The 11,994-nt window shown below is 35.4% G+C and overlaps 1 protein-coding gene across 1 annotated transcript; it reads left to right on the forward strand.

Moving 5' to 3' along the window:
• The first annotated feature begins 1,989 nt into the window (after window positions 1-1,989).
• On the forward strand, window positions 1,990-4,241 carry arf6a (ADP-ribosylation factor 6a). Its single transcript, XM_067384558.1, has 2 exons — window positions 1,990-2,139; window positions 2,255-4,241. The coding sequence occupies exon 2, from the start codon at window positions 2,566-2,568 to the stop codon at window positions 3,091-3,093; it is 528 nt and encodes a 175-aa protein (XP_067240659.1). The 5' UTR covers window positions 1,990-2,139; window positions 2,255-2,565; the 3' UTR covers window positions 3,094-4,241.
• The last annotated feature ends 7,753 nt before the right edge of the window (window positions 4,242-11,994 follow it).

Genomic DNA, 11,994 nt, shown 5'->3' on the forward strand with positions numbered 1-11,994 from the left:
CTTTTTTTATGCCATAATTGTGACTTTTTATCTCATTATGACTTTTTAAGACAGATTTTATATATAAGACAGATATATATATATGGCGAAAATGGGCTTCCATAAGATAATTAGTCAAAAACCTGTTTTGATTGAATTGAATAACCGATAGCAGTATATTTTCAAGACCTTTTCACATATGATCAACATTTAAAACATGGTATTTGGAAATAAATGTTGTATATTTCAAATGCTGGGCTTCATGGATATAAATAGCCTCTTGAGTCCAGTTTTATTTAAATAAGGAAGTTCTCTTTTAAAATAAATCAGACATCCATCATTAATAGCTCAATGGCTGTTTGATTTATTTACTACACGTGTAAAAGCCCATTCTTCGGGGGGAAAAACGCAAATATGTGTGTATTTAAAAGGTTTGAATGGTGTTTTATTTAAACGAGGCATTTTTTGAACTCGATGTCACGTCACGAGCCCCGCCCCTTCAACGTAAAATGACGCTAGGGATTGAAGGACAGTTATGCAAAAACTCCTCCGGCTGATGTGGTCGAACATTAAAAACGTTTCATTGCAATGAAAACATCATATTTGAACGGTATTTTAAACAGATTAGCCTCTAAAAAACAACACACATATATTTTTCCGAGTCTCAATGGCGTCCATTTCATTCAGTTCGGTCTTACGAATCCTACTACGGCGAAGGTTCTTACGTTCATCTTTTGAATATTAATTAGGTCATGCGTCCGTTGCTGGAATAATAATAATGTCTCTTGGATAAAACGTCTGATGCGCAAATAAATACATGAAAATACCTGATATTTCAACTAAAGCGAATTCTTAATTCCATTAATATATTAAAAGGGTTAGTTCACCCAAAAATCAATAAATAATGTCATTTATTACTCACCCTCATGCCGTTCGTTCATCTTCAGAACACAAATTAAGATATTTTTGTTGAAATCCGATGGCTCAGTGAGGCCTGCATAGCCAGCAATGACATTTCCTCTCTCAAGATGCATTAATGTACTAAAAACATATTTAAATCAGTTCATGTTGATTCAACACAAAATATTCATAACGCGCCGAAGCTTCATGAAGCAGTGTTTTGAAATCGGTTATCACTAAATAAGTCGTTATTTTGGTGGCTTTATAATATTAATATTGAACCACTGTACTCACATGACATTAATATTGAACCACTGTACTCACATGACCTGATTTAAATATGTTTTTAGTGCATTAATGGATCTTGAGAGAGGAAATGTCATTGCTGGCTATGCAGGCCTCAGTGAGCCATCGGATTTCATCAAAAATATCTTAATTTGTGTTCTGAAGATGAACGAAGGTCTTACGGGTGTGAAACGACATGAGGGTGAGTAATAAATGACATTATTTTCATTTTTGGGTGAACTAACCCTTTAACAAAGTCATACTCGTGTTTCTTGTTGATCCCAATGTTTTTAATTAGCCTTTCAAATAAACAAAAGTGGAAGATACAGTTATAAGAGATCTTTCTATTTCTGCGTTTTCAGAAGATCTTGAACAAATTTACATATTGTAGTATAATATACTCTATAGTTGTAGAAAACAGTATTGGTTGAAGTAATTTGTTTATATTACTATAGTTACCATAGTATCATATATAGTTAAGTACTTTATAGTATGGTTCAAAAACACTAGGATTTTTTCATTCATGTACACATATTTGTAGTCATAAAATATTTTTAGATCTGTACAGAAAAACCTAAATGAGGGATTAATATGTAGCCTAATAATGTAAATAGCTAAACTTTCCAAGGAGAATGGTTCATTTTAATGCGTAATGAAGGTATAGCAAAAAAAAAACAGTGTTTTTAATATTAACTACGACACCGCTGACGCAGCCGCTATCTGTCCAATGGCCGGAACCCGCGTCATGAATATTAATCGCAGAGCCTTCGCCGTAGTAGATGATCCGAATGCCAAATGGCGCAGTGCGCCTGAGCAAGAAAGAGAGGAAGTAGCGGCTGAAGCAGGTCCGCACCTTTTCCGGTAACACCGACAGCAGTAGCAGCAGCACGACCGGGGCTGAAAGAAAGAGGGACCGGAGAGGAAAGAGGGGACAGAACCGACCGGGGGTGCGAGAGAGGGGGGCTGTTATACGAGGTAAAGCAGCGCGCGCTCACGCGCTCACTTTAGTACGAGTAGGGAAACTACAAGAGTAAAGTTAGTTGTGTTGGACACCCCTCCCTTTTCTCATCCGCTTTCTCTTGTGTTTCAGGGACAGAAGAGAGGGAACTCGGGATGAATCGCTGACCTTTGGAGTTTTTTGGAACAGAAGTGTGTCGGAAGGGAATGAACGCGAGCGAGCGGCGACCCGACAGTCGGTACACAAGAAGGAAGTCAGATAGGAGAGGCCTGTGACAGATCTGTACTTTTTATGCATTTTGCATCCTAGTGCATTAGATTAATTCTTTTCTTATTTTAAAGCAAACAAAGTTTGGACTTAACCGTGACCGAACGCAAAGCTGCCGGACCAAAAACACACTTTCCTCCTCTTGCAACCAACATACTATATGCACAGCCAACAAAATGGGGAAGATGCTTTCGAAGATCTTTGGCAGCAAGGAGATGAGAATATTGATGCTTGGACTTGATGCTGCCGGAAAGACGACAATCCTATACAAACTCAAACTGGGACAGTCGGTCACGACCATCCCGACTGTGGGCTTCAACGTGGAAACCGTCACCTACAAGAACGTCAAGTTCAACGTCTGGGACGTCGGCGGTCAGGACAAGATCCGGCCCCTGTGGCGGCACTATTACACCGGCACCCAAGGACTCATCTTCGTAGTGGACTGTGCGGATCGAGATCGGATCGACGAGGCCAGACAGGAGCTGCATCGCATCATCAACGACCGCGAGATGCGGGACGCCATCATCCTGATCTTCGCCAACAAGCAAGACCTGCCGGACGCCATGAAACCGCACGAGATCCAGGAGAAGCTCGGCCTGACCCGGATCAGAGATCGCAACTGGTACGTTCAGCCGTCCTGCGCTACGACGGGCGACGGACTCTACGAAGGGCTCACCTGGCTAACGTCGAATTACAAATCCTAATGCGGGGCGAAGACTAGAAGCAATTAACCAATAACTGTTCTACTTTTCTTTCGTACGTCCATTCTTTGCTTTCAGCACTCTGTATAGTCCTTCTGTTACGTTTGAATCTCCGTAAAGTATTACTTTCAGAAGCTGTGGGAAGGGTTTTTTGTCTGAAGATCCAGTTGTTATAGTCCAAAAATGGCAGCTTGTTTGTTTACCTCTGTGCCATCGCGTATATCGAATGTATGGAGAATAGCTGCAGTGCAGAGCATTCAAATAAACACACAAAACCAAGCAGAAAGAAGTTGTTTTCCATGAAGAAACTGAGCGTTTGATTGCATTTACATGTTTAAATCCAGGAGATTTATGGGTAATTGAACCAACTTTATCTTCTTGAGTGTTTCTGAACTAATCCATCATCCATTATAACCCGTGTTTGTCCAGGTTCTGGTACCGTAAACTGCACAAATCACACCAAACCTCTTTTGTCTCCTGCTAAATTAATGCTTTGTTTTATTATTTTTGACTTATATGATATGCTGAAGAAATAATAAAATCTATCTATATATATCTATACATATATATCAAGTATAATGTGATCGTATCTTCATATCTGTGGCGTTTTTTCCACAATGCATATTGTTTGACAGAAAATGCACAATGTTATAATTTAGGAAGTCGCCATGTGAAGAATGTCTGCTCGAATGCAGAATGTCGTGAATCTCCAACGTAAGGCCGTGTGTTTTGGCCTGTTTTCGTATGTATATCTGACCCTGTGAGGTGAATTAATGATGACTTCTTTGGTTTCAGGCTCAAATGATCCTCCATTTCCCTCTGTTTTCACTCACACGGAGCACGTACGAAAAGAGTGTTAAAGTTCATCATAGATTAGAATTGCTTCATGCAGCATTCATCAATGTTTGTTGAAGCACATTTCAGTTCATGTCCTCCAGAACGCAGGAGTTCCTGTAATGCTGCTGTTTTACAATCCATTTGAATAACAAACATTTCAAGGTTTAATTGAATGCAGTTTCCTGGTACACATCGCTGATGATTTCATAACTCATATTTGAATGTCTAATGCACACCTGATGAAAACATGTTCTGCTCACATTTGACTCCGAAATTAAAAGGGAAAAATAAGAAACTGTGGCCTGGTTTTACATTATTAGGACATTTAAAGTGATTTCTGAAGAAAATTGCTGTTGGAAGGGGGCCAAATCACACTTGTAGCCAATCAGCAGTAAGGGGCGTGTCCACTCATTAGGGGGGAGGTGCCTGTGTTGCATAGGGTGTTTGTGAATTTGGGGGTGGGGCTATCAAGATCATTTTGGGTGGGGGTGTGTTTGTTTTTGGTGATTTCAAATATCAACAGCTTTTTTCAGAAATCACTTACTGCACCTTTAAGTAGCTTTTATTAACGTGCCTTAAAAAAAAAAAAAAACAATACTGGTGTGCATCTTGAGACAAACATTGGCGCTGACATATTTTAAGATATGCTGCTTTAAGTTAAAATGCATTTTAGTCTGGGAATAGACTTAAATGTTGAAATTGAATTTAACATTAAAGCTTTATACTGCAACAATGTTTTTAGGACAATTAAACACACTTGTGGAAAAAATGTACAAAATAATCAATAGGTTAATAGGTTTATTTTCTTAACGCAACAACTGTGGTTTGATGTTGTTGTGAAATGTGACCTGATGTCTGCGGCAGATTTGATGAACTCATCAGGTAATTACAGGGCAGTGAAGCATGGCAGTGTGGAAACTGAGCAATGATGTCAGACCGAGAGAGGCGTGAGATGACACCCGGATGACACACAACTGCAGAAATGAGCTCGATCTCTCTGCAGATAAGAAACACACTGATGTTTGTTTAGTGCAGGGGTCTCCAAACTGGGTCCTGGAGGGCCACTGTCCTGCAGAGTTTAGCTCCAATCCAACTAGGTCTAACTAGGCATACTAGAAACTTTCAGGCAGGTGTGTTGAGGCAAGTTGGAGCTCAACTCTGGAGGACTCTGGCCCTCCAGGACCCAGTTTGGAGACCCCTGGACACTTCATGACAAAAAGGTTCAATATAGACCTCTGGGGTTCTTGACGCAGTGTTAAGGAACACTTTATGCCAAAAAAAAAAAAAAAGGTTCTATATAGAACTCTGTGGTTCTTGATTTGGGTTTTAAAGAACACTTTATGCCAAAAAGGTTCTATATAGAACTCTAGGGTTCTTTATTAAGTTTTAAGGAACACTTTATGCCAAAAAAAGGTTCTATATAGAACTATAGGGTTCTTGATTTGGTTTTTAAAGAACACTTTGTGCCAAAAAGGTTCTATATAGAGCTCTAGGGTTCTTGATTAAGTTTTAAGGAACATCTTCTTCCAAAAAAGGTTCTCTATAGAACTGTAGGGTTCTTGATTTGGGTTCTAAAGAACACTTTAATGCCAAAAAGGTTCTATATAGAACTCTAGGGTTCTTGATTTGGGTTTTAAAGAACACTTTATGCCAAAAAGGTTCCATATAGAACTCTAGGGTTCTTGATTAAGTTTTAAGGAACACTTTATGACAAAAAAAGGTTCTATATAGAACTCTGTGGTTCTTGATTAAGTTTTAAGGAACACTTTATGACAAAAAAAGGTTCTATATAGAACTCTGTGGTTCTTGATTAAGTTTTAAGGAACACTTTATGCCAAAAAGGTTCTATATAGAGCTCTAGGGTTCTTAATTAAGTTTTAAGGAACATCTTCTTCCAAAAAAGGTTCTATATAGAACTCTAGGGTTCTTGATTTGGGTTCTAAAGAACACTTTATGCCAAAAAGGTTCTATATAGAACTCTAGGGTTCTTGATTTGGGTTTTAAAGAACACTTTATGCCAAAAAGGTTCTATATAGAACTCTAGGGTTCTTGATTCAGTTTTAAGGAACACTTTATGCCAAAAAAGTTTCTATATAGAACTCTAGGGTTCTTGATTTGGGTTTTAAAGAACACTTTATGCCAAAAAGGTTCTATATAGAACTCTAGGGTTCTTTATTAAGTTTTAAGGAACACTTTATGACAAAAAAAAAAGGTTCTCTATAGAACTCTACCATTCTTGATGCAGTGTTAAGGAACACTTTATGCCAAAAAAGGTTCTATATAGAATTCTAGGGTTCTTGATTTGGTTTTTAAAGAACACTTTATGCCAAAAAGGTTCTATATAGAACTCTAGGGTTCTTGATTTGGGTTTTACAGAACACTTTATGCCAAAAAGGTTCCATATAGAACTCTAGGGTTCTTGATTAAGTTTTAAGGGACACTTTATGACAAAAAAAAAGGTTCTATATAGAACTCTGTGGTTCTTGATTACGTTTTAAGGAACATCTTCTTCCAAAAAAGTTTCTCTATAGAACTGTAGGGTTCTTGATTTGGGTTCTAAAGAACACTTTAATGCCAGAAAGGTTCTATATAGAACTCTAGGGTTCTTGATTTGGGTTTTAAAGAACACTTTATGCCAAAAAGGTTCCATATAGAACTCTAGGGTTCTTGATTAAGTTTTAAGGAACACTTTATGACAAAAAAAAGGTTCTATATAGAACTCTAGGGTTCTTGATTTAGGTTTTAAAGAACACTTTATCCCAAAAAGGTTCCATATAGAACTCTAGGGTTCTTAATTAAGTTTTAAGGAACATCTTCTTCCAAAAAAGGTTCTATATAGAACTCTAGGGTTCTTGATTTGGGTTCTAAAGAACACTTTATGCCAAAAAGGTTCTATATAGAACTCTAGGGTTCTTGATTTGGGTTTTAAAGAACACTTTATGCCAAAAAGGTTCTATATAGAACTCTAGGGTTCTTGATTCAGTTTTAAGGAACACTTTATGCCAAAAAAGTTTCTATATAGAACTCTAGGGTTCTTGATTTGGGTTTTAAAGAACACTTTATGCCAAAAAGGTTGTATATAGAACTCTAGGGTTCTTTATTAAGTTTTAAGGAACACTTTATGACAAAAAAAAGGTTCTCTATACTATTAACTCTACCATTCTTGATGCAGTGTTAAGGAACACTTTATGCCAAAAAAAGGTTCTATATAGAACTCTAGGGTTCTTGATTTGGTTTTTAAAGAACACTTTATGCCAAAAAGGTTCTATATAGAACTCTAGGGTTCTTGATTTGGGTTTTAAAGAACACTTTATGCCAAAAAGGTTCCATATAGAACTCTAGGGTTCTTGATTAAGTTTTAAGGAACACTTTATGACAAAAAAAAAGGTTCTATATAGAACTCTGTGGTTCTTGATTAAGTTTTAAGGAACACTTTATGCCAAAAAGGTTCTATATAGAGCTCTAGGGTTCTTGATTAAGTTTTAAGGAACATCTTCTTCCAAAAAAGTTTCTCTATAGAACTGTAGGGTTCTTGATTTGGGTTCTAAAGAACACTTTAATGCCAAAAAGGTTCTATATAGAACTCTAGGGTTCTTGATTTGGGTTTTAAAGAACACTTTATGCCAAAAAGGTTCCATATAGAACTCTAGGGTTCTTGATTAAGTTTTAAGGAACACTTTATGACAAAAAAAGGTTCTATATAGAACTCTAGGGTTCTTGATTTGGGTTTTAAAGAACACTTCATGCCAACAAGGTTCCATATAGAACCCTAGGGTTCTTGATTAAGTTTTAAGGAACACTTTATGCCAAAAAGGTTCTATATAGAGCTCTAGGGTTCTTAATTAAGTTTTAAGGAACATCTTCTTCCAAAAAAGGTTCTATATAGAACTCTAGGGTTCTTGATTTGGGTTCTAAAGAACACTTTATGCCAAAAAGGTTCTATATAGAACTCTAGGGTTCTTGATTTGGGTTTTAAAGAACACTTTATGCCAAAAAGGTTCTATATAGAACTCTAGGGTTCTTGATTCAGTTTTAAGGAACACTTTATGCCAAAAAAGGTTCTATATAGAACTCTAGGGTTCTTGATTTGGGTTTTAAAGAACACTTTATGCCAAAAAGGTTCTATATAGAACTCTAGGGTTCTTGGTTCAGTTTTAAGGAATACTTTATGCCAAAAAGTTTCTATATAGAACTCTAGGGTTCTTGATTTGGGTTTTAAGGAACACTTTATGCCAAAAAGGTTCTATATAGAACTGTAGTGTTCTTGATTCAGTTTTAAAGAACACTTTATGCCAAAAAGGTTCTATATAGAACTCTAGGGTTCTTGATTCAGTTTTAAGGAACACTTTATGCCAAAAAAGGTTCTATATAGAACTCTAGGGTTCTTGATTTGGGTTTTAAAGAACATTTTATGCCAAAAAAGGTTCTACATAGAACTCTAGGGTTCTTGATTCAGTTTTAAGGAATACTTTATGCCAAAAAGTTTCTATATAGAACTCTAGGGTTCTTGATTTGGGTTTTAAAGAACACTTTATGCCAAAAAAAGGTTCTATATAGAACTCTAGGGTTCTTGATTCAGTTTTAAGGAATACTTTATGCCAAAAAGTTTCTATATAGAACTCTAGGGTTCTTGATTCAGTTTTAAGGAATACTTTATGCCAAAAAGTTTCTACATAGAACTCTAGGGTTCTTGATTCAGTTTTAAGGAATACTTTATGCCAAAAAGTTTCTACATAGAACTCTAGGGTTCTTGATTTGGGTTTTAAAGAGCACTTTATGCCAAAAAGAGGTTCTATATAGAACTCTAGGGTTCTTGATTCAGTTTTAAGGAACACTTTATGCCAAAAAGGTTCTATAAAGGCTCTATAGGTTCTATAAGGAGAAATGTCTTAAATGGTTGCATAATGGTTAGGGTTAGGGTGGGTTTAGGGTTAGGGTTAGGGTTTATTTATTTATTTTTTGTTTGTTGTATGAAGTATGTTTACAAGCTGTTTAATTCAGAAAATGTAATTAAAAATTAATTAATTACATTTAATTAATTAAACCTAAATGATAAAATGACTCCATGATGGGATGATTCTATATATGAGGTGCCTGACAGAACTCTTTAAGGTTTTCGTATTATTATCAATATTTTGAATCTTTTCTCTTATTCATTCGACCCGTATCCTGCTCTCAGTGAACTTCTGGTCTGTAGAAATAGCTCAAGTCTGTCCTATAATGTGAGTTATAGTGATGCTTGCATCAGAAAACACCACTAACATGTGTTCAGGTTTACTGAATGTTTCTGGAAGGATGTTCTGTTCTAAACACGGAGACTTTATGGAATCTGTGGCATGTTCCCAATGGTTTCTTCACTCATTTTCACGCCCCCTGTTGATAATCTGCTTTCAGCCGGCGTCTTGTAAACAGAGAAATCTCAGGAACTTCAGATCCAGTCCTTTTATAGTGTTTCTTGAGTTGCTTTTCTCCATCGGAAAAATTGCAGCATTGATCTCTGCCGTATTTGGCAGTGATCAAACTAAATCATAAAGTTTTTCTCCCACACTACAGATTTCTCAGCAGTGAACGTGATGTAGTTGGACTCTAGAGCTGAGTCAGAGCAGACACTGATCCACCGTCCCATTAGAGTCGCTCAGGACACCATTAGTATGTGTTAGTGTTAGTGCACACGTTACAGACTCCGAACGTATGAGGCGCAGCTCCGTCTGGGGTTTCACTGTGAAATCAACAGGTTTTAATGCTCAGGATATTCAGTTCAGCACATGTTCATGTATAGATGATCCCGTGAGGGTTAAATGTGTTTCATCACCTGGAAAATAATGTCCAAATGCATTAATGTGTGATATGTCACACTGTAAAAAATATGATCAATAAATCATTTCAAGATGTGTTTTCTCATTACTTAACATCATCAAAATAATTTTAACTTTACATGAGATTCAATAGATTTTTAAGTCAATTTAGAATTACTGGAAAAACATCACCTGAAATGACTATATGCAATTGGATTGAACTTAAAAATTTAAAGTCGGTGTGAAACAAAAGTCGCGCTGGTCTTTTCTTCTCTATTGTGTTGTATATCTGAGTGAAACGCTTCTCAAACAAGAACAAATGTAGGGCGGGGCTTGATTTAGTCTGTGGGGAATTGATTGGATGGTTGTGGTTTGCTATCGGTGGATCTCATGTGAGTGACAGGTTGCCCCGCCCTCATCATCAGAGAAGAGATGCTGCAAGAGGAAGATATTCTGATTCAAGATTATGAGGAACATGAATTTAACACAATAATGATAAATAAGTTATATTTTTGGTAACAATTTAAAATAGGTTTTCATTAATATGAACTAACAACGAACACTTCTAGCATTTAATAACCTTATTCAATGGTAATTTTAGCAATTTTGCTTTAAAAATATTTTGCTCATTATTAGTTTATATTAGCTTAATGAGAATTAAAATTAAGACCTTACTGTAAAGCATTTCCATATTTTTATTAATATTTAAAAATTGTTTTAATTTTTGTATTTTCCATCGTAATTTTCGTTTTGTTTTTGCCATTTTTTTTTACATTTTTATTTTTCGTGAACACATCTATATATTTTTATATTTTACATTTTCATTTCAGCTAGAATGAAAATTAAGACCTTACTGTAAAGCGTTTCCATATTTGTATTTATATTTAAATTTTGTTTTACATTTTCATTTCAGCTAGTTTTAGTAATTTCATTTTCACTTAGTGTTTTCTTTTTGTAAACACATCTTTTAATATTTTTTATTTCAAGTCAAGATCAACTAAATTAAAATGTGAAATCTTGCCTTCATCTAAGTTTAGTTTATATATATATATATATAAATATATATATATATATATATATATATATATATATATATATATATATATATTTGTAATTGTATTTCCGTTAACATTTATTTTATTTTAAGTAACACAAATGTCTTTTATGGTTTTATTTTTAGTTAAAACACAAGACACATGATTTAGTGTTTGGGGTTTGTTCTGATCACTGACATAATATGCCACATACTGATAAAATCATATTTACTGTAATCTTGTTTCTCTGGAATGGTTTCTTTTGTTTCCGTGGCGACTAACTGCTGCTATTATTGTGTTCTAAAGCAGTTCTTTACAGCAAACAATCCAGAGGAAAGAGAGGAAGTCGTCCTGAGCTCTGTTTCCTTCCTTCCTGTTGAAGGAATGCTGCAAACATGCTATAGCAATCATAAATAATACATGCAGCAGGTACTTATTTCTTATATTATATTCACTAAGTCACTCATTAAATGCAACTTGCAAAAAGTTCTTCCTGCAAAAGTAAAAGAGAGATTTTTTTTTTTTTTTTCTGTGAACTGAACAAGACGATTTAACATATTCTTAATAGCATCTATTTCAGTAAGTTCCCACACTTCACACTAAACATATACAACAGAAAATGTGTGTGTGATTATATGCTTCAGCCTCAGTTAGGTGCTTAATCATGTTGAGTTATTAATAATCAAAATGTAATTACAACAACTTGATGTTTTATATTAATGACCACTTTAGGACTGAAAGTGCAGCGGTAACTTCATTAAAACAGCAAGAATCACAAAAAAGTTAATTTGAGTTTAATAACTGTTAGTATTATTAATGCATATTATTTTATTTAGTCTTTTATTAAAATGAATACCACAAAAAAAAAAATGTTCTGTTGCCTATAACGCAAATAAATTATGCAAACAATAAAAAAAAATTGTGTTTATGACATAAACAAGTAATTTCCTCTTTGATATTAATAATTATATAATATTACATTAGCAGTATTTGTTCGACCACGATGTGCTTCATAGTTCTAAAACGATATTTAGTTTCTCCTCTATGATCCATATTGGATTATGTTCAGCATCAGACACAGTTTTACTCTATTTTACAGTGACGTAATGCTCAAAGGCAATCCGGGACACGTCATTGCGCGCAACACCGAGGGGTGCGCGCGCCTCAGAGATTTATGAATGAAAGCACAAAACGTCACGTTACTCTTTCACGACTGTCAGTTATACACAGTAGTCGAA

This window comes from Chanodichthys erythropterus, chromosome 4 (assembly GCF_024489055.1).
Source record: "Chanodichthys erythropterus isolate Z2021 chromosome 4, ASM2448905v1, whole genome shotgun sequence".
Classification (NCBI taxonomy): Eukaryota; Metazoa; Chordata; class Actinopteri; order Cypriniformes; family Xenocyprididae; genus Chanodichthys; species Chanodichthys erythropterus.